Source organism: Rhinoraja longicauda, chromosome 8 (genome assembly GCF_053455715.1).
Source record: "Rhinoraja longicauda isolate Sanriku21f chromosome 8, sRhiLon1.1, whole genome shotgun sequence".
NCBI lineage: Eukaryota > Metazoa > Chordata > Chondrichthyes > Rajiformes > Arhynchobatidae > Rhinoraja > Rhinoraja longicauda.
This window is the reverse complement of record NC_135960.1, coordinates 31690908-31717829: the sequence shown is the minus strand read 5'-3', so window position 1 is coordinate 31717829 and position 26922 is coordinate 31690908. Positions and strand designations below refer to the sequence as shown.

The window sequence follows — 26922 nt, the reverse complement described above, 5'->3', positions numbered from 1 at the left end:
TACCTACAGAGGGATCTGTTTCTGATCTTCCAATGTGAAAGGCTTACCTTGATTAGCTATGGGGGAAAGGTGGGCTCCAAATGTTTTCATTGACTATTTCCAGTGTTTGGAGGTCAGAGGCAATGTAAAACATATAGCTTTATGCAACATGGAGCAACTGACAGAGAGCACGATTTGCTCCTTTTACTTTAATATACAATCAATATACATTAGATGGAGACACCTCTAATTGCTAATAGCTATAACAAAAAATAACAATCGAAAATATTTTATGGAATAACCAGCTCTTTGAATTTGCCACCCCGTTCAAAATTACTGCTAAAGATATTTAAAAGCTTTTTAACAATTGAACTTTATGAAAGATCAGACCATGTTCTGTGCAAGAATCAAAATTTATTTTCAGTAAGTAAATATTTTGTATTTAATAAGTATACAAAAGATTGAATTAGAAATCAAGCTCAATTTAACTCTTCCAGTTGCTTCTAGTTTTAAAGAATCAATATGTAACTGCCCCAATATACTGTGCCTGCCATAATGGAATATTTGATTAATTTCTCCCTAAGCAGTTACAGTCACCCTGCCTCCAGTACAGAGCTGTTTGATCAGTTCCCAGTTCTACAAAGCATACCTTCACTCCATGACCGATGTCATCCAAGATGGCGTAATCAATCGGCTTCCTGATGTACCTGACCGGCCTCTCAGGGTTGGACGGGGCAATAATTTTGTGTGTTCTGGAGGTGTTTTTGTTGGTTGTCAAGATACCAATTTCTCTTCTGGCAACTTTTTCCTTGTGTATGTCCACAGTCTGTAATGTACACATTTACAAAGTTAAAAAATATTTGGTAAATTTACCACAATTTAGGGTACAACATAATAGGCATGAGTCACAAAAAATCAATATACCCAATACAACCAAGCCCAGCAATGCAGCCAAGCATTCAAGAGATCCAATTTTACTTATTAGTGTGGGAAGGAACTCCAGATCCTGGTTTAAACCGAAGATAGATACCGAAAGCTGGAATAACTCAGTGGGACAGACAGCATCACTGGAGAGAAGGAATGGGTGATGTTTCGGGTCGAGACCCTTCTTCAGACTGGTTAGGGAGAAGGGGAACGAGAGATGACTTATTAGTGTGCTAGGTTGAACACTGCTCAACACATCTTGAAAACATGCACAGACATCAACTGAAATATCTCAATAGTCCCGTTGTTTAGTTGGAGAACTCATTCTAATTTGATAAATAAAATATCCCAACAAGGTTTTGCTGCTGTTATTAACCCACACGTGACAATTAATTTAGTGCTGGATTTCAGTCACTGATTTTCTTTTCATTACCATACCTGGTGGAGACAATAGTTCCTGAACCAGTCCTTCGCCGTTACCTGTGCTCTCACCACATCCATACTTACATGGTATGGATGTATAGTGGAATCTTGCCAGGACTATGGATTCAGGAGTGTCCCAAGGATAGCCAGGCCATAGGAAATGTAGTAACGAGGCCACATTTCTAGAACATTTCTTTCTAGGTTTTCTAGGTTTCCATTCTGGGCAAAGCTGGGGATAGAACTGCTGATCAGCAATATTTAGAAACTTCGAAGTGTATTGAAACTGTTGTAAACAATTTTAGAAATATCAATATTTGAAGGCAATAATTAAATTTACTTAACCACTGAAAATATTAAACTAAATAAAAATTAAAACAAAACCACACACCTTTCCTTCTTGCTGAAGGTAAAGCCCTCCCAAATTAACCTCTGCCTGGTGTGACCTGATATAACACCTACCTGGGGAGTTCAACAATAGAGTGCACTGGCCCAGAATCACACAGTAGGCCCACACCAATACAGATCAATGCAGGTCAGCAAATGCTTCTTTGTGAGTGGCCAAACACTGGCAATTCCCTACAATTGCTGCTGACCAGCGTTAATAGAACACTACTTGAAGACGGTGGAGTGAACTTCGTGAACAGCTACCATTCTTCTAACAAAGATACTGCCCAATTATCGTGTGGCAAAGAGTTCCATGACTTAGACCTGCAGATGATGATAGAATGTCAATATATTTCTATGACACAATGTGCTGTATGACTAAGGTGAATCTGCAGGTGGTGGCATTTCCATGTGCTCGCTGCCTTTATCCTTCTTGGGAAGGGGTGGGGAATCAAGACTGTAGCTCTGAGATGCTCTGTCAGAGCAGCCTTGGTTAATGACTATAGTGAATTTTGCGTCACCACTAAAGCCACTGTGCTGGTGACAAGGTAATGTTTAGGATAATGGATGGTGTGCCACTCCAGATAGCTCGACTCATTCAAACATTAAGGACTGTTTAAAGGTCACAAGCTGAATGCAAATCCACCTTCTCCTTTATGACATACACATTAAATCTAATTTCCAGCCCTTTAAATTTCATTACAATTAATCTAATTCTATTGCAATTACCTTGATCAAATCCTTCCAAAAGGACCTGCTGGTCAACAAGAACAGCATGACTTCAGAGATCATCAAGCCCCAATTGTTGTCAACACCAAATTAGCAGACATCATGCTGGTCAGTTAGAACTAGTCTCAGTACTTCTGGATTTCAGGAAAATCAGTTAGTCTTCATTCCTGGACAATGTAGCATGACCTTGGAGAGTGCTCATGGATTGCAGTCCCAAGAAAACAACATTATTTGATTTAATACCTTTTGATGTGGCAATGTGATGCAAGGCAACTCATAGGTTGGGTTTCGATCTGAGGATATTCAAGTTCAAGGTCAAAGGAAGTCTCAAGAGATAAAGGTAGAGAAGTTGGCATGCATCCAGCAAGCTAGATTAGAATAGGGTGTGTGGAATTGAGTCGCTGGCTGAAATTGATGAAGGTAGGTTCATTGGAGATTGCCAAGATAATAGATGAGTGTACAAAAATGGGAAACCAATGAAAAGTAGGGCAATGTAGGAAGCAACCTGTGGAGAAGAATGGGATTGTTCAGATGTACAGGTAGGTTAGTGGAGACTGGGTTAGTGCACGACAGGAGACAGGCAACGCTGAACAACTGAACATCATGAATTAAATGAAGGCAGAAATCAAGCAAAGCACTGAAGCATTGGATGGCCTGAATGTTCCGGCTTTCAGGAAGCATCTTAGGTTATGATGCCTGGCTGATTCTTAACATCGCAGCTGCCAGTGAAAGAATGTTAATAGGATGAAACACTGAAAGATGTTCCAAGAGTCAGAAACTGGAGAAGGGAGGACAGGGACAAGGGCGGGGGGGGGGGGGGGGGGAGGGGATGAAAAAAGTAACAGAATAAAGATAAATAAATTCAAGCTTGAGTTCCTCAGCTACTCAAGTCGAGTTCCTCCATCTCAATTTTGACAAAATAATCATTTGTGTTGTGTCTTTATCAAATTAACTGAAGTTACTCGATTGATGGCAATTGTTTTTGTCTGTTTAAAGTGTCTCAATGAAATGTTGAAATTATTTAAGCAGCATCGCCCCATTTTCTGAAGATAGAAATAGAAACGCCAGCACAGGAACAGGTCCTTCAGCACACAACATCTGTGTCCACATAATGCCACAACTGATTCTTATCTGCCTGCACATAATTATGCCCTTCCATTCACCTTGCATATCCCTATACCCATCTAAAAGCCTCAACTCAATTGATAAATTCTACTGACAGTTAAAGGTCTACTGTAGCTGATCAGAATCCATTCTCAAACCCAGTGAAAGTAATCAATACAAGAATACACTCATTCCTCAAATCAATCATAGCGAACTCACAGCCTGGACAGGGTTACACTGCTTGTTTCAGATCTATCTTTATACTGATCCTTGGAAAGGTATAGCGTTTTCTGTGACAAGCTTTCAGGTGAAAGTGGTCATCCCTTTCAATTACAGTGAGCTCCAATTGAAAGAATTGAAGTCCTTTACCTGCAAATTCTGCATTAATACTGCCTCTCTCTATTGTTGCATTAAGGCAGGTTCACTGCAACAGGATAACATGGTGGAAATCTTCAAGAACTTCAATGGTGCACAAAAATGTCCATTGGGCTGATCAAATTGAGAGAGCTACTGAGCACAGATGCACTTCAATTACAGCATACCTTGCGAAGTACAAAACTGTTAAGTGACAAAACATTGTTTCTTACTGCAGTACCAGTCATCCCAGTTGATAATGCCAATATAGATGGAGGGTGAGGTTCCCAATGAGGAGGCATGCACTTGGGAATCTGTTCCAGTAACACTGGAGACATGGGTTGGAATATGCCGGATGGCATCAAATAAATTATTGGTTCATATTACAGGATTCAACTATGTTCTTGCTCAACAGAGAAAACAAATATTTGTTTACCATTAATGCCAGATGTTGTAGCACCTACTCTTTTGAAGTCTCAAACTTTTCCTCCAATGTTCTTCCCAATTACTTGGTACACCAGGAGAGTGTTGTCAGGAAAGAGATAATGGGACCTAGTCCATTTGCGCTTGCACCTGGTGTCTGTGGCCATTTACAGGTATATATTTTCTATAAAATTGAAGAAAATGGGGTTGGAAGTATCTGGTTTGTGTGTGGATCTTGGAAGTCTTACAATATGTTTATGTGGTGTCTGCCAGTTCTTTCTTTGGTGAATCCTTGGGACACTGTGGTTTGATGACCACAAAATGGGAAAGATATTTATTCCGACTTATGCTTTTATTTTGAATTGAACTAATTGCTTTAATGGCAAAAGTTTAGTTAGAAAAAATGTCTAGTTCAATTAATTAAATATTAATAAACTTAGTTGGCATTTAATTTCTAAATAACTGGAAAGGAAGTATGCATCTCGGGAAAATAAGAGGCCAAATGAAATGAGAATTTTTACTGAGTTGCGATTCATTATCACGATAATGCAAGTCATTTAAAAGTAAAGCAAACCAAGCATTGTAGTTCATTTCAAGAGGCGTAGAGTTGAAAAGCAGTAAAAATATGAGGGTGTATTGAACCTTGAACAGACAACGTGATGAGGGGGACATTATAACAATAAGGGCAGAACAGACCAGCAGCCTTAGAGCCACACAGCATAAAAAAAGGCCCATCGGCCCAACTTGCCAACACCGACATCTGTACAGGTCCCACCAGCCTGGGCTTGGTCCATATACCTCTAAACCTATCCTATCCATGTACCTGTCGAAATGTTTCCTAAACATTGCAAAAGTATCTGCCTCAACTATCTCCTCCAGCATCTTGTTCCATTTACCCACCACCCTTTGTGTAAAGAAGTTACCCCTCGGGTTCTTATTAATATTTTCCCCTCTCACCTTAAACCTATGTCCTCTGGTTCTCAATTTCCCTACTCTGGGCAAGAGATTCTGTGCATTTACCCGATCTATTCCTCACGATTTTGTACACCAACAAGAGCACCCCACATCCTCCTGCGCTCCAATGAACAGAATCCGATCCTGGCAATATCCTCATAAATCTTCTCTGAACCCTTCCCAGCTTGACAACATCTTACCGATAACATGGTGCCCAGAACTGAACACAATATGGTGCCCAGAACTGAACATGAGCCCCCCTCGCCCCCCTCAACCTCTATACTCAATACGACTGATGAAGTGATGGCCAGACCGATGAAGGCCAAAAGCCTTTTTGACCAACCTATCTACCTACGACACCATTTTCAAAGAACTTTCAAGGAATTTCTTGTCTCCAGAAATAATGGGCATGACCTATTAGAAGTTTGTAATATAACAAATGACTTCACCCAAGGCAAATATGGAGAAAAGGTTTCACTTGTGGAAAGATGAAAACAGAGCCAAAACTATAAAATAATCACTCAACTTAAACTGAAAATTCGAGAGAAACCTCTTGGCCCAAAAAGTACGAATATAAAAAATATTACACGCAGGAGCTGTACCAAATTGCAAAGATGCCTTACATACAACGCTATAACTGAGCATGATGGGCAACGGAACATCGGGATGTGTCCAAGGGAATTGAATGAAGGGGTTCAAGATGATTCAGGTTCAGGATAATAAGCTGCAAAGGATGCCTTGTTTCTCTGCCGTAGGCTCAATCTAACTTAATGTACTCTGCTCTTACTTGGTACACCAGGAGAGTGTTGTCAGAAAAGAGATAATGGGACCTAGTCCATTAGTAGAGGTACCATCACTCCACACAGAGAATGAGGGAGGCTGGGGCCGATGGCCTGCTCCTATTTTCTTATGCCTGTCAATAAGGATGAGAGAAAGATTGTAAATGAGCAGATACAAATGCGAGAAGGCATGGTGCAGACAGGAGGTGGGGAGGGTGAGCACAGGCAAGGAGGTAGAGTTAGCACAGACAGAGCTGATAAAAGCAAGAAAATCAGAGAACGGACGAAAGCAAATCTTGAAGGTTACACAAAGAAGCAGATGCTGTTTGTACTTGTGAACAAAGATACGCATTCCAAGCACGACAACATAAAATTATTTGTGAAGCTGCCTTTAAAACATAGCATGATCATGTCTCCCTCTTAGCTGAACATCAAAGGGCTAAATTATAGCCCTCCATGCTGAATAAATTCAGGGACTAATTTACTTTTCAGTTTGAAGTGATGGAATAGCATGTTTGAATCCACAGTTTGGAAATCTGGAAGACCACAAGCAAGGAGCAGAAACATAGTCAGAAAGATTGGATGATTGGAAGAACTGGGCTGTGAAACATAATCTAATCATTAAGCAAGGGGTCTGAATGTGCAGCTTGTGCTTCTTGTATTCATTAATATTGGAGATACAAACCACTATTCCTTCCCAAAACCGTTGTACAAAGAAAGTTTGGATTTGTCATAGTTGTCGTCATTACATTAAAAAAAAAATTTGCAGTGTATTCCAGAGCGACATCTCTCAATTTTTTCTCTTCATTTTGAGATTGTCTACACACTTCAGAATTCATTATGCTACTACCATCAGCAGTTGTATCATCAATGAAGATAAGTGAGCCAGTACCTACAGCAGTCATACATGCCCAGGCCATAACACCCCCAGCACAGATGAGGTGGTATGCTTTGGATCTTGGGCAGTTCCTTCTCTCCTCCATACTTTGCTCTTGCCATCACTCTGATATAAGTTAATCTTCATATCATCTGTCCACAAGACCTTTTTCCAGAACTGTGGTTGCTCTTTTAAGTACTTCTTGGCAAACTGTAACCTGGCTATTCTATTTTTGCGGCCAACTAGTGGTTTGCATCTTGCAGTGTAGCCTCTGTATTTATTTTCATGAAGTTTTTTGTGGACAGTGGTCATTGACAAATCCACACCAGACTCCTGAAGAGTGTTTCTGATCTGTCGGTCAGGTGTTTTGGGATTTTTCTTTATTATAGAGGGAATTCTTCTGTCATCAGCTGTGCAGGTCTTCCTTGGCCTGCCAGTCCCTTTGCAATTAGTAAGCTCACCAGTGCTCTCTTTCTTCTTTATGATGTTCCAAACAGTTGATTTTGGTAAACCTAAGGTTTGGCTGATGTCTCGAACTGTTTTATTCTTGTTTCTCAGTCTCATAACGGCTTCTTTGACTTTCATTGGCACAACTTTGTACCTCATGTTGATAAACAACAATAAAAGTTTCCAAAGGTGATGGAAAGACTGGAGGAAAGACTAGGTGCTGAGAGCTCTCTTATACCTGCGTTAAGGAGGCATTTAAACACACCTGAGCAATTACAAACACCTGTGAAGTCATGTGTCCCAAACATTATGGTGCCCTGAAATGGGGGGCTATGTATAAACACAGCTGTAATTTCTACATGGTGAAACCAAAATGTAAAAAAATACCCTTTAATAAAATCTGACAATGTGCACTTCAACCACGTTTTTTAGTTTAGCGATACAGCACGGAAACAGGCCCTTCGGCCCACCGGGTCCACACCGACCAGCGATCCCCGCACATTAACACCATCCTACACACACTTGGGACAATTTTTACATTTACCAAGCCAATCAACCTACATACCTGTATGTCTTTGGAGTGTGGGAAGAAACCAAAAATCTCGGAGAAAACCCACACAGATCACGGGGAGAACGTACAAACTCCGTACAGACAGCAACTGTAGTTGGGATCGAACCCGGGTCTCCGGTGTTGCATTCACTGTAAGGCAGCAACTCTACCACTGTGCCACCGTGCCGCCCTTTTTTCTATTGCAAATCTCAAATTGTGGAGTAAATAAATAAATGATGGGTCTTTGCCCCAAACATTATGGAGGGCACTGTATGTAGAAACAAGGAACCGTAGATGCTGGTTTACAAAAAAAGACAAAATGCTGGGTCAGGCAGTATCGCTGGGGAATACGGACATGTCCATCTACTGACGTGAAGTTTCAGGTCATGAGCCTTCCTCAGCATGACTGTGGTGAGGGGTGGGGGAAAGAACGCTGGAAGAGAGGAGAGCAGGACAAAGCCTGACAATAGGCTGGTACAGGTGAAAGGGGGTTTTGATAAGCAAATGTTTGGACAAGAGTCAGAGATGAAAAGATATAAAGGCACAAAGTGCTGCAGTAACTCAGTGAGTCAGGCAGCATCTCTGGAGAACATGGATATTTCAGATTGGGCCCCTTATTCAGACTGATGATTTATGCATAAAAGACAGGTGTCTTTTTTTTGCAAACTAGCCTCTCCAGTGCCTTTTATCGACATGAAAAGACAGAAGATCAAACAGTCGCCGTCTTCGCTTGATCTCACTTATGTACAGGAGGCCACATTGGGATCAGGCTACAGGAAGTGCACGTGAACCTCTGTCTCACCTGGAAGGACTGCTGGAGTCCCACGCTGGAAAGGAAAGAGGAGGTGTAGGGACATGTGTTACATCTCCTGCAATTGCAGGGGAAAGACCCTGAGAGGGGGTGGTTTGGGTGAGTAGGGATGAGGGAACTAAGGATTCACAGAGGGAGCGTTCTCTGCAGTAGGTCCAAAGAGGTGAGGATGGGAAGATGTGACTGATGGTGGGATCATGTTGGTGATGGAAATGTCAGAGGCATTTGGATACCTGTTGGATGCGGAGGCTGGTGGAGCAAAAGGCAAGGACCCTGGAACTCTATCTTTGTTCGGTCTGGAGGGGGAGCATGAGAAGAACCATAGGACACAGAGAAGACACGAGCAAGGGATCCATCAATGACAGCAGGAGGGGAAGCCACATTTACTAAAGAAAGAGGACATCTAAGATGCCCTGGAATGCCCTCACCTTGAGAGCAGACGTGGCAGAGAGTCAGAGTAGAGGATAGCATCTTTGCAAACGGCAGGATGGAGGAGGTGTAGTCTAGATAACTGTGGGAGTCGGATGGCTTATGCTGCGCTGATTGTTCAGTGGCATTTGGGGACTATTTGAAAAGGAGGAACTCGAGTGTGACAAGCTGTACAAGTGAGGTCTCCGGTTGAATTAGCTTTGTGGTTTTAAAAGGGGGAGGGACAATTAGCTTCTGTGCTCATTAAATAGTAGGGTAAGATATTCAGCCAGGGTTCACATTCAGAATTACCGACCACAGACAGCCAAGTAGGGTGAATGAGCAAATATTCAAGTTGGTAATGGGCGATTATTGAGTAACCCAAGGATGTGTTGGGACTGACAATAAATCGTTGCATTTATTATTGACTTGGATAATGGGATCAAAAACCATGCATCCAATATCATAAGAGATAAGATACTTGGCATTCTAAGCAATGTTGATGGTGGAATTAAATTACAAAAATAATGGGTAAACATTATCCATCTAAACTGTTTCTTTCTCTTCAGATGCGACATGACCTGTTGAGTATTTCCAATATTCAACATTTTAATTTCAGATTTCCACCATTCATAGATCAAAAAATCATAAGTACTTTTTAAAAAGTGAAAACGTGGCAGTAATGACCCAAACAAACTTAATGTTCATAGAGAAATTTATAACGTGTGGATTTATTTGCACATGGGATTTGAGAGAGGAGGGGGAAGAGAACCACTGACATTGCCAGCATACACTGCCAATCCCTAATTGCTTGTGAATAGAGAAACAGTCAGAGTCAATCACAGTGGGGGAGCTGCAGCCCAGACTGGGTATAAAGGCAAGGAATCCAAGTATTAGCTGAATCACGCTCAGTTGTTTCTACTACTATGGAGATACGAGGTGCCACCTCTTCAACTCATTCTGGCACGTCTAAAGACCATTGCCTACGCAACACAGATGGAGCTTAGTACAAACTCTTGACAAATCCAAATAGTGGAAATAGTGAATCTCTATCTTCTTCATTCTAGCAAATCTTTCAAAGTGAGTGAAGCAGTACTTTGGTATCCCTTTGTTTTAGTTTCATTGGCCTCCATTATCAAAAACCTGTTGATGGTCTGTGATTTGCAGCACCCATGAGTATTCTCATGTACCAAGTCACACCAACAGTCTGCTCAAATGCAACTTAAGGTAAAAGGTCCAGGTCAGTCAGTAATGGTACTGTTTGGTACTGCTATGTCACTCAAACTTGCTGCCATAAAGTACTGATGAGAAGGTATTAATTATAGAGATTAATGTACATGACTAAAAAAGATTCAAGCTAATCAAGCTAAAAAAGCTTGATTAAATGAATTGAACATGCAAAAACCATGGAAATTTAATGCTAATTGCATTAGAAATATTTCTCTTGTATTTTATACTCAACTTTAGAGATGCTAGACGGAATGCTGCGGTGGTTACCTTGCTTTATGGTTAAATCTCAATCTTCTAAACGGGAAGTCTGGATTGAAGTTTCTCTTCAGGACTTGACCACGTTAACTCCACTGATTTACCAATGTTTTAAAGATTCGGTGCACACTCACAGAAGCTCTGCATTTTAATGTCTGACTCAATGAAAATTGAAGATTACAAACACTGAGCTACCATGGCAATTCTTCCACTTTCTTAACTGGCACCTAAAATACATTATGTAGGAAGGAGCTGCGGATGCTGGTTTAAACCGAAAATAGACAAAATGCTGGAAAAACTCAGTGGAACAGGCAGCATCTCTGGAGAGAAGAAATGGGTGACGTTTCGGGTCAAGACACTTCTTCAGACTAGAGTCAGGGGAAAGGGAAGAGAGAAATTAAATATAAAATACATTGTCAGCCATCTAATTTGCTCTTTACAAAACCTTGCTCTGCATAAATCAACAGTACCACAACAAAGACTATACCTTGAACAAATTAACAGCTGTGTAGCTACATGATAAGCTGTTGCAACGGTGTATTATATATTTTTTCTAAGGTATAAATTAGACTGCCCCTATTGATTATAAACCTTACAAGTCAGAGAGCTATGAAGCATGCAAACAGGCCTTGAAACCCATTTTGCCAAACCCTTCTGGACAAGAAAACCACAATCACGAGGCTATCTCCCAGACTGTCACAGACCTAATTTCCTCAGAAGATCTTCCCTCGTCACGTTTCAACCTTGTAGTCTCCCTGCAGATTCCCATTACAGATGCTCCCTGACTAACGATGCTTCGACGTGCAATATTTCAACTTTGCAATGGTGCAAATGGCAGCGAGCTGCAGCGAGCTTCCGGCCACATGATCACGTGTATTCAATGCATTTCGACGTACGATATTTTCGGTTTACGATGGGTTTCTCCGAACGGAAGCCCATCATAAGTTGAGGAGCACCTGTACTCTATTGAACTTCTATAGGTATACGGAAGAGACAGGCGGACTGGTTACATTGTTGCCTGGTTTGGTAACTCAAACCCAGAAACGAAGGAGACTGCAGACTGGTAGGCACAGATATTGATCTCCTCACTATCGAAGGGATCTATAGGAAACCCTGCCTCAAAGAGGTAGTTAATATCAAAGACTCACACCACCCTGGCCATGCTCTCATCTCACAAATGCCTTAGAAGGTAGTACAGGAAAAATCACGAGCACCTGGTTCAAGAACAGCTTTTTCCCCAGCAACCATCAGTCTCCAGAACACGCCATTAACCGCAACCAAGGCAACCATGATCTTTGACGAACATTATTTTTGCTTGCAGTATGGACTTCAGCTTTGCACTATTATGGTTAACTAGTAATTAATTTATAGTATTATTGATTATTGTATATTTGTGCATTATTCAGTCAATGGGCTTATTTAGTTGCAGCAAGCAAGAATTTCATTGTTTTTTTTTTGCTGGGTACACATAATTAAACAATCTTGATTCTCGACTATCCTTACTCCCACCCCAAGTCTGATGTTCTGACAAGCAAGCATGAAATTGACACAAGAAAATGGAGCAGTCATAGATACCAAATAAGATTGTCCAAGGAAAGAGCAGGACATAGGTTAGCTGTAAAACTGGATGGTCTAATCCAGACAATGTGATCCTTTTCACTGTGGGAGGTCAAATACTGGTATGATATGGAGAGTAAATGACAGGAAACTTGAGCATTGATGTAGAGAAATCCTGTGGTGCAAGTCCATAGCTAATAGAAATTAGTGACACAAATTGAGTTAGATACTCTGGGGGGCTAGTGGAATCAAGGGATATGGGGAGAAGTTGGGCACGGGTTACTGATTGTGGATGATCAGCCATGATCACAATGACTGGCGGTGCTGGCTTAAAGGGCCGAATGGCCTCCTCCTGCACCTATTTTCTATGTTTCTCAAATGGATAGGGTGGTGGAAAAAGCATTTGTTGAGCTTGACTTCATTGACAAAGGCATTGAATTTAAGAGTTGGAATGTCACGTCACACAGTTGCACAAAACATTGGTTACACCATACTTGGTGTGGTGTAAAGTTCTGGTTGTCACCCGATAAGATGGATACAGTAGCAATAGAGGATGCAGGAGAGATTCATCAGGCTGCTGCCTGTAATGGAGGCCTGCAAATACCGAGGGGGATTCGATAGACTAAGTTAATTCTCGTAGACTCAGTCATACAGCTTGGAAACAAGCCCTTGGGCCTAACTTGCCAATGCTGACCAAGATTCCAACTGCCCACATTTGGCCCATATCCTTCCACTGGCAACCCTCCACTCTGTGTGTGAAAAATTTGCCTCTCTGGTTTCTATTAAATTTTCCCCCTCTCACCTTAAACCTATGTCCTCTGATTCTTGATTCCCCTACCAGGGTTAAAAGACTGTGCATCAACCCTATCTATTCATAGAAACATTGAAAATAGGTGCAGGAGGTCGTCATTTGGCCCTTAAGCCAGCACCGCCATTCATTGTGATCATGGCTGATCATCCCCTCGTGATCTTATACACCTCTGTATGATCACCCCATATTCTTCTGCACTTGGAATAAAGTCCCAGCCTGCCCAATCTAACCCTATAGCTCAGGCCCTCCAGTCCTGGCAACATCCTTGAAAATCGTCTCTGCACTCTTTCCAGCTAAACAGCATCTTTCAAAACTGATCACAATACTCCAAATGTGGCCTCGCCAATGTATTTAATGTTTCCCACAAATGTTCCTCAGAGATAGCTTCTTTCTTCCTGAACCTAAGTTTCCTCTCTGCCACAGATGATAGAAACCTCGATTGTATCTCATCTATTTCCCACATTCTTGCTCTAATCTCTTTTTCAGGCTAAAGCAAGGATAGTGATCCACCTTCCACCACACTCAATGGAACATTATTTGTAATATTTTCTACTTTCAGTGAGATTCCACCACCAGGCATATTTTTTCATCCTTTTCCCAGTATTCCAAAGGGACCACAACCTTCACTACTGAAGTCTGCTCTTCCATTGCCACTAACCAATCCCCTCAGCATTTTCCCATGTAACCACTAGAAATGCAACCATGGCTCTTTTCCCTCAACCCTTCCCACCATCTGGTAACTCAAATGGTCTTTGAGTCTACTCGCAGAATGGCATGGATTTCTTCAGGAAGCATGATGGGAAGTAGTATGGTCATGATGGCTAAGGGAGCCTGTGGGGTTTAATGGATATTGGTCAGTAACCTATCTTCCGAAATGGAGACAGAAATCCAGAATGGAAGTGGCAAAGATGAATTATATGAAACAGATAATGAATAAATTTGACAGGAAAAGTCATCTATGTCTAATAAGCACCTTTGTTCAGTCTGCAGGAGTGCCCTGAGCTTCCAGTTGCCTGCCAGTTTAATTCTCCATCCCAATCCCATTCTGACCAATACATTTCCAACAGGGTGCAAAGCAAGCTTGAAGAACAGCTTCTCATTTTCTGACTGAGCATATGGCAGCCTTGGGGAACTGATATCCAATTCAATAATTTCAGGTCACTTGCTTTTACAGTTTTTCATGAGAATTGACCAGATCTGCAGTAAGATTATCCATCTCAGTTTATCCACCTGTGGACTCTACTTCAAGGGCTAGCCATTTCCAGCATTCTCTTTTTCAGCAACACCATGGAGACGCATTTCACAACTTTAATATGTCCCTTTGTTTTCACTCTCTGACATCCATCACTAACTTCTTTATCAGACTGTTCTGTTAACAATGGAATCACATAAACCTCTCCCCATCGGAGAAATTTGTTTTGTCCTCGTCGTCCTTTCCCTGTGCTGTTTGCAATTTAAAAATAAGTTGCTTTCTGACTTTCCCAGTTCTGACAATGGACCTTTAACCTGAAACATTAACTTTAATCTTCCACAAATGGTGCCTCAGTTGCTGTGTGCTTCCAGCATTTTCTTGTTTTATTTTAAATTTACAGCATCTGTGGGTAGCTGCTTTTCAAATACCCCTTTAATTTCTTCAAAAGAATTATTTTGCATCAGATGAGAGATGTTTCTTTCCAAAAGTAAACACATAAATACATAGTCAAACGAATGGAGTACAAAACTGTACCCCAAATGGGCCACAAAGAATTTAACCCAGATCACAACTTTCACCCCATTCACCAGTAAAACAAATCTGTTTCCTAAAAGGAAAAAGAAAGCAACACAGTATTTGGACACAGATTCTTCTTTATTTCTGCGACTTATTTTTAATTAGATGTATATTTGATGAGCAGCCTAAAATACGAGGTAGCATAGCAATTATTTTTGTCTTTCTAAGCTAAGAGATGCACTGGACATATTCTGCAGCAATTAACACTGTGACAGAAATTAATTTCAAGAATTGGACTATTTTAACACAGAAAAGGCAATATACTCAGCACAGAGAACTGGAGCTATTGCTGCCAGCTTGTAGAAATTATATTCCCCATGAGAAAGACATTGGAAGACATTCAAACCATATTGATTACAATTAGAAACACCAGGCTCCAAATTAATAAACACAGATTATTTTCCTCTATTATTAGCAAAGAACTTGTGTTTCAATTATCTACAAGTTCAAAAACAGATCAGTGAATAGAAGATAAAGCTATCGAGCTTCGCAGCTGAGACTTGACCCCATAATCAAGGATAGCCCTTTGATATGGTACAGAAGGATGGCCCTTTGGTATTGTACTGAAGTGACATTTTCAGACAAGTGGATGAACTGTGGAGCCCTTTCACTGAATCTCAAGGGTAGTCATTGCTCAGACCAAAATTTATACCTCAAAGAAATGAAATGGCAAATTGAAATTACCTGCTTAATATCCCATTGATGTCTGTGGACCATTGCTGTATACAAATAGCCTGCATGTTTTTCACGTAACTGCAATAACTACACTGCAGTGATTACAAAATTCCCTGTAAACGTCAGTTAGTTGCGATGAACAACTTTCAATAGCACCAGTGAAGGGCAAGAGGATTAGACGGGGCAGAACTTGTTAGGTGTACCCAAGAAGGTTTCCTTAAACAGTAAGTGGACAGTCCGATTTAAGGAGGCTTTTGAAGAACCTCAAGGTGGTAAGTCCCAAGGTATGATGGGATCTATCTCAGGATATTGAGGGAGGCATGAGGGGAGATTGTGGGGGCCTTGAAGAGGATTTCTGGTTCTTCTCTGGTGAGGTCCAGAGAATTGTGAGAGTAATAGACAGGGTAGACAGTCAGAACCTTTTTCCCCCAGGGTGGAAATGTCCAATATTAGACGGCATAGTTATACGGTGAGAGGGGGAAAACCTGATGGAGATGCGCAGAGCGAGTTTTTTGTTTTTACACAGAGTGTGGTGGGGGCCTGGAATGCTTTGCCAGGGGTGGTGGGTGGAGGCAGATACGATAGTGGTATTTAAGAGGTTTTTGGACAGCACATGGAAATGCAGTGAATAGAGGGATATGGATCATGTACAGACAGATTAGATCAATTTAATTAGGCATCATGATTGGCACAAACTGTGGGCAGAAGGGCCCGTTCCTGTGCTGTACTGTTTTATGTTCCATATATTTTAAAAGATCTTTTCTTGCCTTTGTCACAGACAAGTTATATAATAGAGAAGGGAAGAAAGAGTAATAGTGATGGCTCAGCAGGTCTAGTTGCCATCTGTGGGAAGAGATGCAGCCTGATCTGCTGAATATTTCCAGCATTTTCCATTTTTACTTTAGATTTTCAGCATCTGGTTTTTAAACAAAACAAACACAGGCAGAGATTGTTTTTGACTCCTAATGCAATGCAAAAGTTTGTGCACATTGTCCATTCTTAAACTGAACTGAATTTTCCCTCCCCATGAAAAGATGCGACTTAAGTGAATAAAACATCTGAAACACTCAGTAAATCTCTGTCATTTAAGGTCAAGGAACTGCAGTGTTTTAGATCCAGTTTAATTCCATGTTCCATGTTTGAAACCACCTACTAATGTTATTTAGCTATGAAAGATTCCTTGCTGTTAGCATCAATTTTTATACAACAAATTTGCTTGATGTACAAACTTTTATACCAAGGAAGGTCCCAAAGTGTTTTAAATGGGTCATTTAAGCAGGAGAACTTGCAAAAATGTGATTGTGGTTAACTAATGCACATTTGAAAAAGTAAATGGTGTTGGGAGTAGCAATGATTCAAGAGGGCAGAGGATGTTTGTGCAAAGAATTCTCGGGGATGGATGAGTGATGACTTCAGTTCTGGTACTGATTAGGGTAAAGGTAAGCAAGGTACAGTGTTTAGGGAGAAAAAAAAATCAAAGAGCAGAGCTGCTCCATCTGCATTTAAGGATAATGCATGCAGTTGAAGCGTACCAATTTTGTACAGAATTCACATACGTTTCCCGTCAGGGTACATCATAAGACTTGGCAACAAAGCTGGTGACAAACCAAGTGCTGTGTGAATTGCCATTTCCTGAAAAACAACATTACTTGTGTGAATTATGCTTGATTTGAAAGCTCACAGATGTTCGCAAGAATAATTCCACACATAGTAACAAGTCATCTGATGATTAAGAGCTATCAATGAAACATTTCAGTGAAACAATGCATTGATGGAGCTTCAGAAGAAAGAGATAGAGCTCTGGATTTGTCAAGTCATGGCACAGATATGTCCATCTCTGGACATCTGAAGAAACTGAGGTGTGGTGCTGAGCAACACTGAATGGATTCAAAACCTGCTTTTGATTTAGAAATGTGAACTGGCTATAGATGCACAAATATTTATGGGACCTCACCTAAAATGTTCTCATTTAAAATTAAGTTGAATAACAAATGCAAGCAAACTATTCCTCCATGGGATGTCATAGGCAATATCTAGAACGAGACACATTCAGCAAGGAATAATGAGGAATAACAGCACCACAACTAACATTTTCTTCTTTATCCCAGATACCAACTGAGCTCAACTGTGTTGTTTACAAAACATTCGCTTATGTTACATATCAAAGGGAAATCCAATATGACATTACAGAAAACCATTAACTTTTCTGTTCATCACTCAATGAGCTTAAAGCCATCAAGAAGAGCAGTCATCGTAAATATCAAAGACAGTTCAATACTACACTTACAATATGACCAGAATTTTCCCTAAGTTAATAAGTCTAATATTTTTTTGTTCACTATCATACAAATTCCATGGCTAAAAAAGCAGAGAAGAGGGCCATACTATATCAATGCCACACACCTACTCTCTCTGAATTTTACATTTGGAAAAGGACATCAATGCTTACCGTGTACATATAAATGGCATCCCACATTTCAGGGTAACGTTGCCAATAATGCAGGACAGAGATTAGAAGATTTACCTACTTGACAAACACTACATGCTGGGTAAATCTTCTAATGTCAATAACAGTGATGTAATATTAACACCACTGGTCTACAGAGGCATTGCTACACAAGTTAACATGATGCTGCAATATTAACAGGTATGAAAGGGCAGGCAAATCTTGTCAGAAATTTCACACAAGACAATCAGCCAAGAACAGAACATGACAGACGTGTTCATGTTGAATTACCAAAAATTCTATGTCAAGAGATCTTACCATGACACCAATGCTCACCAACTGAATTAATGTCCATGAAAGAGAGTGAAAGAGCTTACCTGTGAGATATGGTTGATTGACGACTCCATGCGCCGCAGCTGGGATGCCTGAATGTCCAGCATCTGGAGCACATTATTCGCTAATGTGTTAATCAAGTAGGCCACACTTGCTAAGGACTGGGTTGTGTAGGCTTTGGTTTCCTCCAGAGCTCGCTGTTTATCTGCTGCCTTTAAGAGGAAGTGACAGATTAATCATTGCACGTAAAATAGTTCAGGTCTACAGGAATATTTCAAATAGTCAAAATGCAGAACATGCATAACCATGGCTCATTTTTGAAGTGGACAGTTTTTTCATAATCCAGCAAATCATTTCTTCAATCTGAATCCTATGCATCAAAATCGATAATTACTGCACAGTTCAAAGGCCACTTTCAGGAATATGTCTTAGCCCGAGCACCAATTTCTCAGTGAGAGCAGAGGAATTTTGTTGAGTGGCCTAAGATTTTCTCAAAAGAAGATGAAAACAAAAAAATGATACTCAAACTAGATGAACAACTCATATTTATTTAAACAATGCCATGGCACATCCCAAGACCTCTCATACTTATGCAAAACAAGAAACGGAGACCCAAAAATAAATAGTTGTGGTAATCAAAACCTTGAGCATGAAGGTATATTATAAAGGGAGTATTAAAGGAGGAATAGAGCACTCAAGGGGCAGAGTGGGAATTCCAGAGCAAGGACTGCTGAAGGCACAACCAACAATGGTCAGGCAATGGACAAAGCAATGCACGAGAAGCAAGAGATCTGGAAATGAGATCCGAGGGCCAATGAACTCAAGGATGTTACAATGATAGGGAGCAGTGAAGCAACAGAGCTCCAAATACCACTAAGAGTACTTTTATATTGAAACCGATGAACCAGAAAGGAATTTATAGAAGTAGGAAGGTATCACAAAATGCTGCAGTAACTCAGCGGGTCAGGCAGTATCTCAGGAGAGAAGGAATGGGTGACGTTTCAGGTCGAGACCTTTCTTCACTCTGAAGAAGGGTCTCGACCTGAAACGTCACCATTCCTTCTCTCCTGAGATGCTGCCTGACCCGCTGAGTTACACCAGCATTTTGTGATACCTTCGATTTGTACCAGCATCTGCAGTTATTTTCCTATAGAAGTAGGAATGTAATTGGTATGCAAATTGGTTACATTCAGGGCAGCAGAAATTTCGATACTCAGATTTATGGATTGCAAGGAGGGGCTTGGCCAGGAAAATACCGGAAGTGACTTGTCTGGCCATCCAAGATGTCCTATCTAAACTAGTCCCACATGCCCACGCTTAGCCCATATCCCTCAAACTTTCATAATATATACCATTCCAAAGTCTTTTCACTGAGGTTGTACTTGCCGCAACTACTACTTCTGGCAGCTCGTTCCATATACCTATCACCATGTGTGCAAAAGTGAATCATTTAATGAGAATGAATCATTCTCCTCTTACCTTATGCCCTGGAGTTTTTGATTCCCCTATTCACCCTATTTATTCCCCCACATGATTTTACACACGTCCATAATATCAACCCTCAGTCTCTTGCATTTCCAGAAATAAAGTCCTTGCCTGCCCAATATATTGCAATAGCTCAGGCCCTCGTCCTTGTAAATCTTCTCTGCACACTTTCCATCTTAATAGCATCTTTCCTTTCAAAGGGTGAGCAAAACTCAACACTGTATTCCAAGTGGGGCCTCACCAGAGTCTTGTACAACTGTAACCTATTGTCCCACTTCTATATTCAATCCTCTGACATGAAGGCCAATATGCTAAAAGCCTTCTTCACCACCCTATCTACTTGCTATGCCACTTTCAGGGAACTCAGTTCTTGTACTACTAGATCCTGCTGTTCTACAACACTCCCCAGATGCCAACTGTTCATTGTGAAGACCCTGCCCTGGGTTGACCTCTCAAAATGCAACACCTCACACTTTTCCAAATTAAACTCAATTTTCAATTCCTCATCCACTTACCCAACTGATCAAGATCTCACTGTAATTCTTGATAATCATCTTCAACGACACAACCTATTTTAGGTACAATCATGCCTTCTACATTCTAATCCAAGCCATTGATATAGATGGCGAACAGCAATGGGATCAGCACCAATCCCCGAGGCAAACCATGTCACAGGTCTCCGGTCCGAAAAGTGGAGTTTGCACGTTCTCCATGTGACCATTTGGGTTTCCTCTGGGAACTCTGGTTTCCTCCAGCATCATAAAAACTCGCGGGTTTGAATGTCAATTGGCCTCTAAATTGGCCCAAATGTGCAGGGAGTACATATTAAGTATAATTTATATATTATATTAAGTGGGATAATATAGAACTAGTGCACATGGTGATTGATGATTGGTGTGGGTTAAAGGAACCATTTCCATGCTGGATCTCTAAACTAAACTAAGACAGTCGATGGCTTTATACAATGCATCATTATTTTTATTCAAAATTGAAATATTTCAACTGGCCAAATTTGTTGCTGTTACGCATAGTTTTACTTCAAACAACAAGGCCACTTATCCACTTAGTCTTCTCCAGCTCCTGGGAGGCAATGCCACCAATCCACATCCCTCATCCTTAATTCCTCAAACCCCTGCAACTTCTCTCACACACTCCCACACATCAACTCCCACTTGATTCCTTTTGCCAATAACCAGCATAAATTAGTAATTTACTCTACAGATTTAAGTTAGATCAATGGGTGAAAACAGAACAGTAAATACTGATAGGATGTTTTTATTAATGAATGAATGCAATCCTTAGGTTTATGCATGTGTTATTCAGATTCTCCATGTTGATAATTAGCATACTTAACAGATGCATCTGTACATTTCAGCAAAATATCCACAGCTCATCCAAATGTCTGGCTGAATTGCAAATCACCTTGAACCATTTTCCTCCAATTATCCATACTCGTGAGGTTGATGAAGACCCACTCTGCCGTCACTCTAATTGTTGATTCTTCCCTTTCTATGAGGATTTGTTGAAATTATTCATGTCTTCTTCACTTTCCCAGTGTCTTTTCTCTAACCTTTCAGCTCAACAACCTCCACACCCAACACATCATCCCCTCACGTCAGCATCACCTCCATAGTGATTCTACCACCAGTCACATCTTCCCATCTCCACCCTGTTCGGTCCTCCACAGAAACCATCCCCTCGCATCCCCTTGAGTCACTCATCCCTTCCCACCCAAACCACCCCCTCTCCAGGTACTTTCCCTGCAATCACAGGAGATAACACCTGTCCCCACACCCATGTCTCAATCCAGAGACCCCAGCAGTCCTTCAAGGTGAGTCAGAAGTTCACATGCACCACCATTAACTTCATCGGTGGCCTCCTATACATCAGTGAGACCAAGCTTAGACTTGACGACCAGAACATTTGTGCTCAGTCCACCAAGGTCGACTGACCTCTGTGTTGCTAATCATTTTAGCATTCTCCCCTTTCCATTCCCATACTGACCTTTCTGTTCTGAGCCTCCTCCATTTCTCCCCACTCCCATTTGCAATCTTACCTATTTACAGTGTTTCATTCATTTTGATTTCCCATTACATCAGTGAAATACATGGCTCATATTTAGACTGTAAATTAATAAATTAGATAATTAAGTCAGCCCATTACTTTTGTGCCTATAATTACAGATCTACTCTTTTTTGTCAACATCACCCTTCTGGAGACCAAAAAATGGATTTATCCCGAGGAAGGGTCTTGACCATTCCTTCTCTCCAGAGATGCTGCTTGTCCCGCTGAGTTACTCCAGCTTTTTGTGTCTATCTTCGATTTAAACTTTAGTTTCATTCTGGTGCAAGAATTTATCCAAATCACCATTTTTCTTCTTAATTTCTAGCAATGGTTTGAACATTTTTGGGATGTTCATGGGGACATTGAGGTCCTAGACCGTAAGAGTCGATGACTGAATGCAGTTTCCAACCTCAAAATTAAAATGAAACAATCCTTATGGAATATTCATGAAAAGCTGGAGTAACTCAGCAGGACAGGCTGCATCTCTGGAAAGAATGGGCGACGTTTCAGGTCGAGACCCTTCTTCAGACTGGTTAGGGATAAGGGAAACGCGAGATATAGACGATGATGTGGAAAGATAAAGAACAATAAATTATATGAGAGCAGGAGGAGTCACAGAAGGGATCAGCGAGAGAGGATGTTGCAGAACTTTCGGAGTGAGTTCAAAGTAGACATACCTTGAGGAGATTTCGCAGTGGAGCAGAAAAAATGTATATTCAGTCATCGCACAACATGATTTACATCCAGTCAGATTCAACTCACAAGAACAGATCACTAAGTCGCATCCATGTATCTAATCTGTACTCTACCTTGGTGTTAAACAATGACAGATCTTTTTGCCCACAGAATGGTACCCCAGCAACGAACCCATATCATATATCATTTGGGCGGCACGGTAGCGCAGCGGTAGAGTTGCTGCTTTACAGCGAATGCAGCGCCGGAGACTCAGGTTCGATCCTGACTACGGGTGCTGCACTGTAAGGAGTTTGTACGTTCTCCCCGTGACCTGCGTGGGTTTTCTCCGAGATCTTCGGTTTCCTCCCACACTCCAAAGACGTACAGGTATGTAGGTTAATTGGCTGGGTAAATGTAAAAATTGTCCCTAGTGGGTGTAGGATAGTGTTAATGTACGGGGATCACTGGGCGGCACGGACTTGGAGGGCCGAAAAGGCCTGTTTCCGGCTGTAGATATATGATATGATATGATAACCATATAACAACTACAGCACGGAAACAGGCCCGTTCGGCCCTACCAGTCCACGCCGACCACTCTCTCTGACCTAGTCTCATCTACCTGCTCTCAGACCATAACCCTCTAATCCCCTCTCATCCATATACCTATCCAATTTACTCTTAAATAATAAAATCGAACCTGCCTCCACCACTTCCACCGGAACCCCATTCCATACAGCCACCACCCTCTGAGTAAAGAAGTTACCCCTCATGTTACCCCTAAACTTTTGTCCCTCAATTCTGAAGCTATGTCCCCTTGTTAGAATCTTCCCCACTCTCAAAGGGAAAAGCCTACCCACGTCAACTCTGTTCGTCCCTCTTAAAATTTAAAAAACCTCTATCAAGTCCCCCCTCAACCTTCTACGCTCCAAAGAATAAAGACCCAACCTGTTCAACCTCTCTCTGTAGCTTATCCACCTCAAGTGTTATATAGTGACATTCCTACACCCAGCCATTCCACTATTTTATAGTGATAGTATGTTACACATGGTGCACAATGTCTTATCTATACCCATTCGCATGTTTAATGTTTTGGAGCCTAATGTTAATGTTATAATGTTATATGCTTTTTATATCCTTACATTAAATGGCAATGATACCATGATAGATTTTTAAAAAAAAAGAATTGCATAAAGTTTTCCAATCAGGTCTCTCTAGACCTACTCAGGTTTATTACCCTTTTGCCGTAGTCTTTCATATCTTCCCTCAAATGTTTTGTCAGTCACTTTCAAATGACTAAATGATCCCAGTTTGAATAACCATTTTGCTAAAGCACACCATTTATGTTATTACCAACATAGGGAAAAACTTTATACTCCTTATTTGTCTCCAATAATTTATATTTTTGAATTTCCAATTGAATGTCTCTACTGCAGTGAAAAAGCTCCAGCCTTTGAGACCTTCTGCCATAACCATAACTACCTATTCAGTCTCATGAAAATAAAGCAACATAAACTTCTTTCTACTGCGCTAATATCCTTCTTGCATTGAATGCCAAGAACTGCATTAAATGCTCCAATTGTAACCTAATCAATATGTGATACAGATTCAACATCATTTCCTGTCTTTTATATTCAATTGTACGAACATCAAATTCTTTTTAAAAAAGATATTCTCCACACAGCCATTCTCAATGACACCTGCACCACTTGATGGCCTTTTGCTCTGCATGGTCTTAAGGTTTCGAGGAACATTTTCTTCCATTATTCTTTATTGTGAAATATGCGACTTAACATTTCTCCACTGCACCCAATTCAGCTGAAAATATTAGCCTGCTTGTTCTCTATAAAAAAAATATTGGCATGTTTGGAGAAAGCTCTAAATAGAAAATATTCAAAATTTGCAACGGAATTTGGCAAGATGAATGCACAATGAAGCTGCCATGCAGAATTTCACATTTCCTTAAACCTATTAGATAGAACACAACAAGTTCTAAATTAGATCTCCTTTTCTCTGTCCACCACTTCAAAATGCAGAACTAGTAGTGACTTGTGTATCTGTTAAATTTGGGCACTGTAGAGAATACAGCCAAATCCAAACTGCTCTGAATCAATCTACATCTAGAAGGATCATGAGGGAATAATCAGGCTTCCATCTAACCTGCAGGTGAAGACCCAAACAAGCACACTGTAGTGGGTGCGGTCACCACAGAAATCAGGCCAGACGCCAGGTAAGTAGTAGCAATACTTTATTCCGCAACGAACACATACACCGCACTAAAACTCGTGAGTCGACACACCCAAAACCCTTTATAGCCCCAGACCACCTGACACAAGGGAACTGACCCAGGAAGTGACCTAATCCCCCCCCGTCCACTGAGTGCCGAGTGGAATGACCAAGGGAGTGGCCTAGCCCCCGGGCGCCGCCACAGGACCCCCCCCCCCCCCCAAGAACCGAAGGCACGAAACGGACAGGGGGACGGACGAAACGGCCAGAACCGGGCGAGGCGGCGCCAGTAGAACCGGCTGGCTAACGTCCACGTGCGCCGGCTTCAACCGCGAAAGAGAGACCGTCTCAGGACGATCCCCCATGTCCAACACGAAGGTGGCAGAGCCCCGCTCAAGCACTTTGAACGGTCCCTCATAAGGCCGCTGAAGGGGTGTCCGGTGGGCATCCCGACGCAGGAAAACAAAAGGGCAGTCCTGCAGGGCGGAAGGGACATGTGACCGCACCGAACCGTGGAGAGACGTCGGCACCGGCGCCAGCGAGCTCACCGTCTCCCGAAGGCATTGCAGGGCGGCCGAGGGCTGTTCTGCCTGACCCTGGGCGGAGGGAACAAACTCCCCGGGCACCGTCAGCGGAGCCCCGTACACCAATTCCGCCGAGGAGGTGGCCAAGTCCTCCTTGGGGGCGGTGCGGACGCCCAGTAAAACCCACGGCAACGCGTCAACCCAGTCCGGGCCAACGAGCCGGGCCTTCAGAGCGGCCTTGAGCTGGCGGTGGAAACGCTCCACCAGGCCGTTCTCCTGCGGATGGTACGCTGTGGTGCGGTGCAGGTTAACCCCCAGCAGTTGGGCCATGGATGACCACAGCTCGGAGGTGAATTGCGGCCCTCTGTCGGACGTAATGTCAAGCGGCACCTCAAACCTGGCAATCCAATGTGCCGCCAAGGCACGGGCACAAATAGAGGCACACGTGTCCGGCAGTGGAACTGCCTCCGGCCACCGCGTGAAACGGTCCACCATAGTCAGGAGGTAGGTGAAACCCCGAGAAGGCGGCAGCGGCCCCACGATGTCCACGTGGATGTGGTCAAAACGGTGGCGAGGGACGGGGAATTCCTGGAGCGGCGCACGCACATGCCACTGTACTTTTGCAGTTTGGCACGGGATGCAGGTGCGCGCCCAATGTCCAACCTGCTTGCGTAACCCGTGCCAAACGAAACGGGAAGCCACGAGGGTCGTCGTCGCCCGAATGGAAGGGTGGGCCAGCCCGTGGAGCACCTTGAACACCCGGCACCGCCAGGCAACAGGCACGATTGGGCGCGGCTGCCCGGCGGACACATCGCAAAGCAGCGTCGCGCCCCCAGTGCCACAGGGAACGTCCTCCAACCTCAGGCCCGAAACGGCGGTACGGTAGGCGGACATCTCATTATCGGTCAACTGGGCCGCAGCCAGGGCTGAGTAGTCGATGCCATCGGCCACTTGCAGGACGTCGTGGACCGCTGGTCGAGACAAGGCGTCGGCCACCCGGTTGTCTTTACCCCCGATGACACGGATGGAGGTAGTGTATTCAGAGACGAAAGCCAGCTGCCGCTGCTGGCGAGCTGACCACGGGTCGGACACCTTGGCGAACGCAAAGGTGAGGGGCTTGTGGTCCGTGTACGCGGTGAAGGTACGCCCCTCGAGGAAATAGCGGAAGTGGCGGACCGCAAGATAAAGGGCAAGGAGCTCGCGGTCAAAGGCACTGTAGTTCCGCTGTGCACCGCTGAGGTGCCTACCATGTGCTGTTCGAGCACCGCCCCAACCGCTACTTCCGAAGCGTCGACCGTCAGGCTGGTTGGTGCATCCGCCCGTGGGTGCACAAGCATCGTGGCCGCAGCCAGGGCTTCCTTGGCGTGTTGGAACGCCGCCACCGCATCGTCGGTCCACTCAACCTCCCTGCGCTTGCCCGCCATGAGGTGGAACAGCGGGCGCATGATCCGGGCTGCAGACGGCACAAATCGGTGGTAAAAAGCCACCATCCCAACGAACTCCTGGAGGCCCCGCACGGTGGTCGGGCGTGGAAACTGGCGCACCGCGTCCACCTTGTTCGGGAGCAGCAGTGCCCTGTGCGGGGTCACGTGGTGGCCCAGGAAATCGATGGATGACACCCCGAAACGGCATTTGGTGATGTTGATGGCAAGCCCATGATCGCTAAGGCGCTGGCATAGCTGGCGGAGATGGGCAGCATGCTCCTGTCTCGAGCGGCTCGCCACCAAAAT

General features: G+C 42.8%; 1 protein-coding gene across 16 annotated transcripts in view; it reads right to left on the bottom strand.

Moving 5' to 3' along the window:
• The window catches only part of LOC144595821 (abl interactor 2), a 106504-nt gene that overhangs the window by 35973 nt on the left and 43609 nt on the right, over positions 1-26922 (bottom strand). For all 16 annotated transcript variants that reach the window (XM_078403525.1, XM_078403530.1, XM_078403535.1 and 13 more), the window contains exons 2-3: positions 18266-18433; positions 629-805 (exon numbers count right to left, since the gene is read on the bottom strand). In XM_078403525.1, coding sequence (XP_078259651.1) covers positions 629-805; positions 18266-18433 — 345 coding nt within the window. The remainder of the gene's footprint in view (positions 1-628; positions 806-18265; positions 18434-26922) is intronic.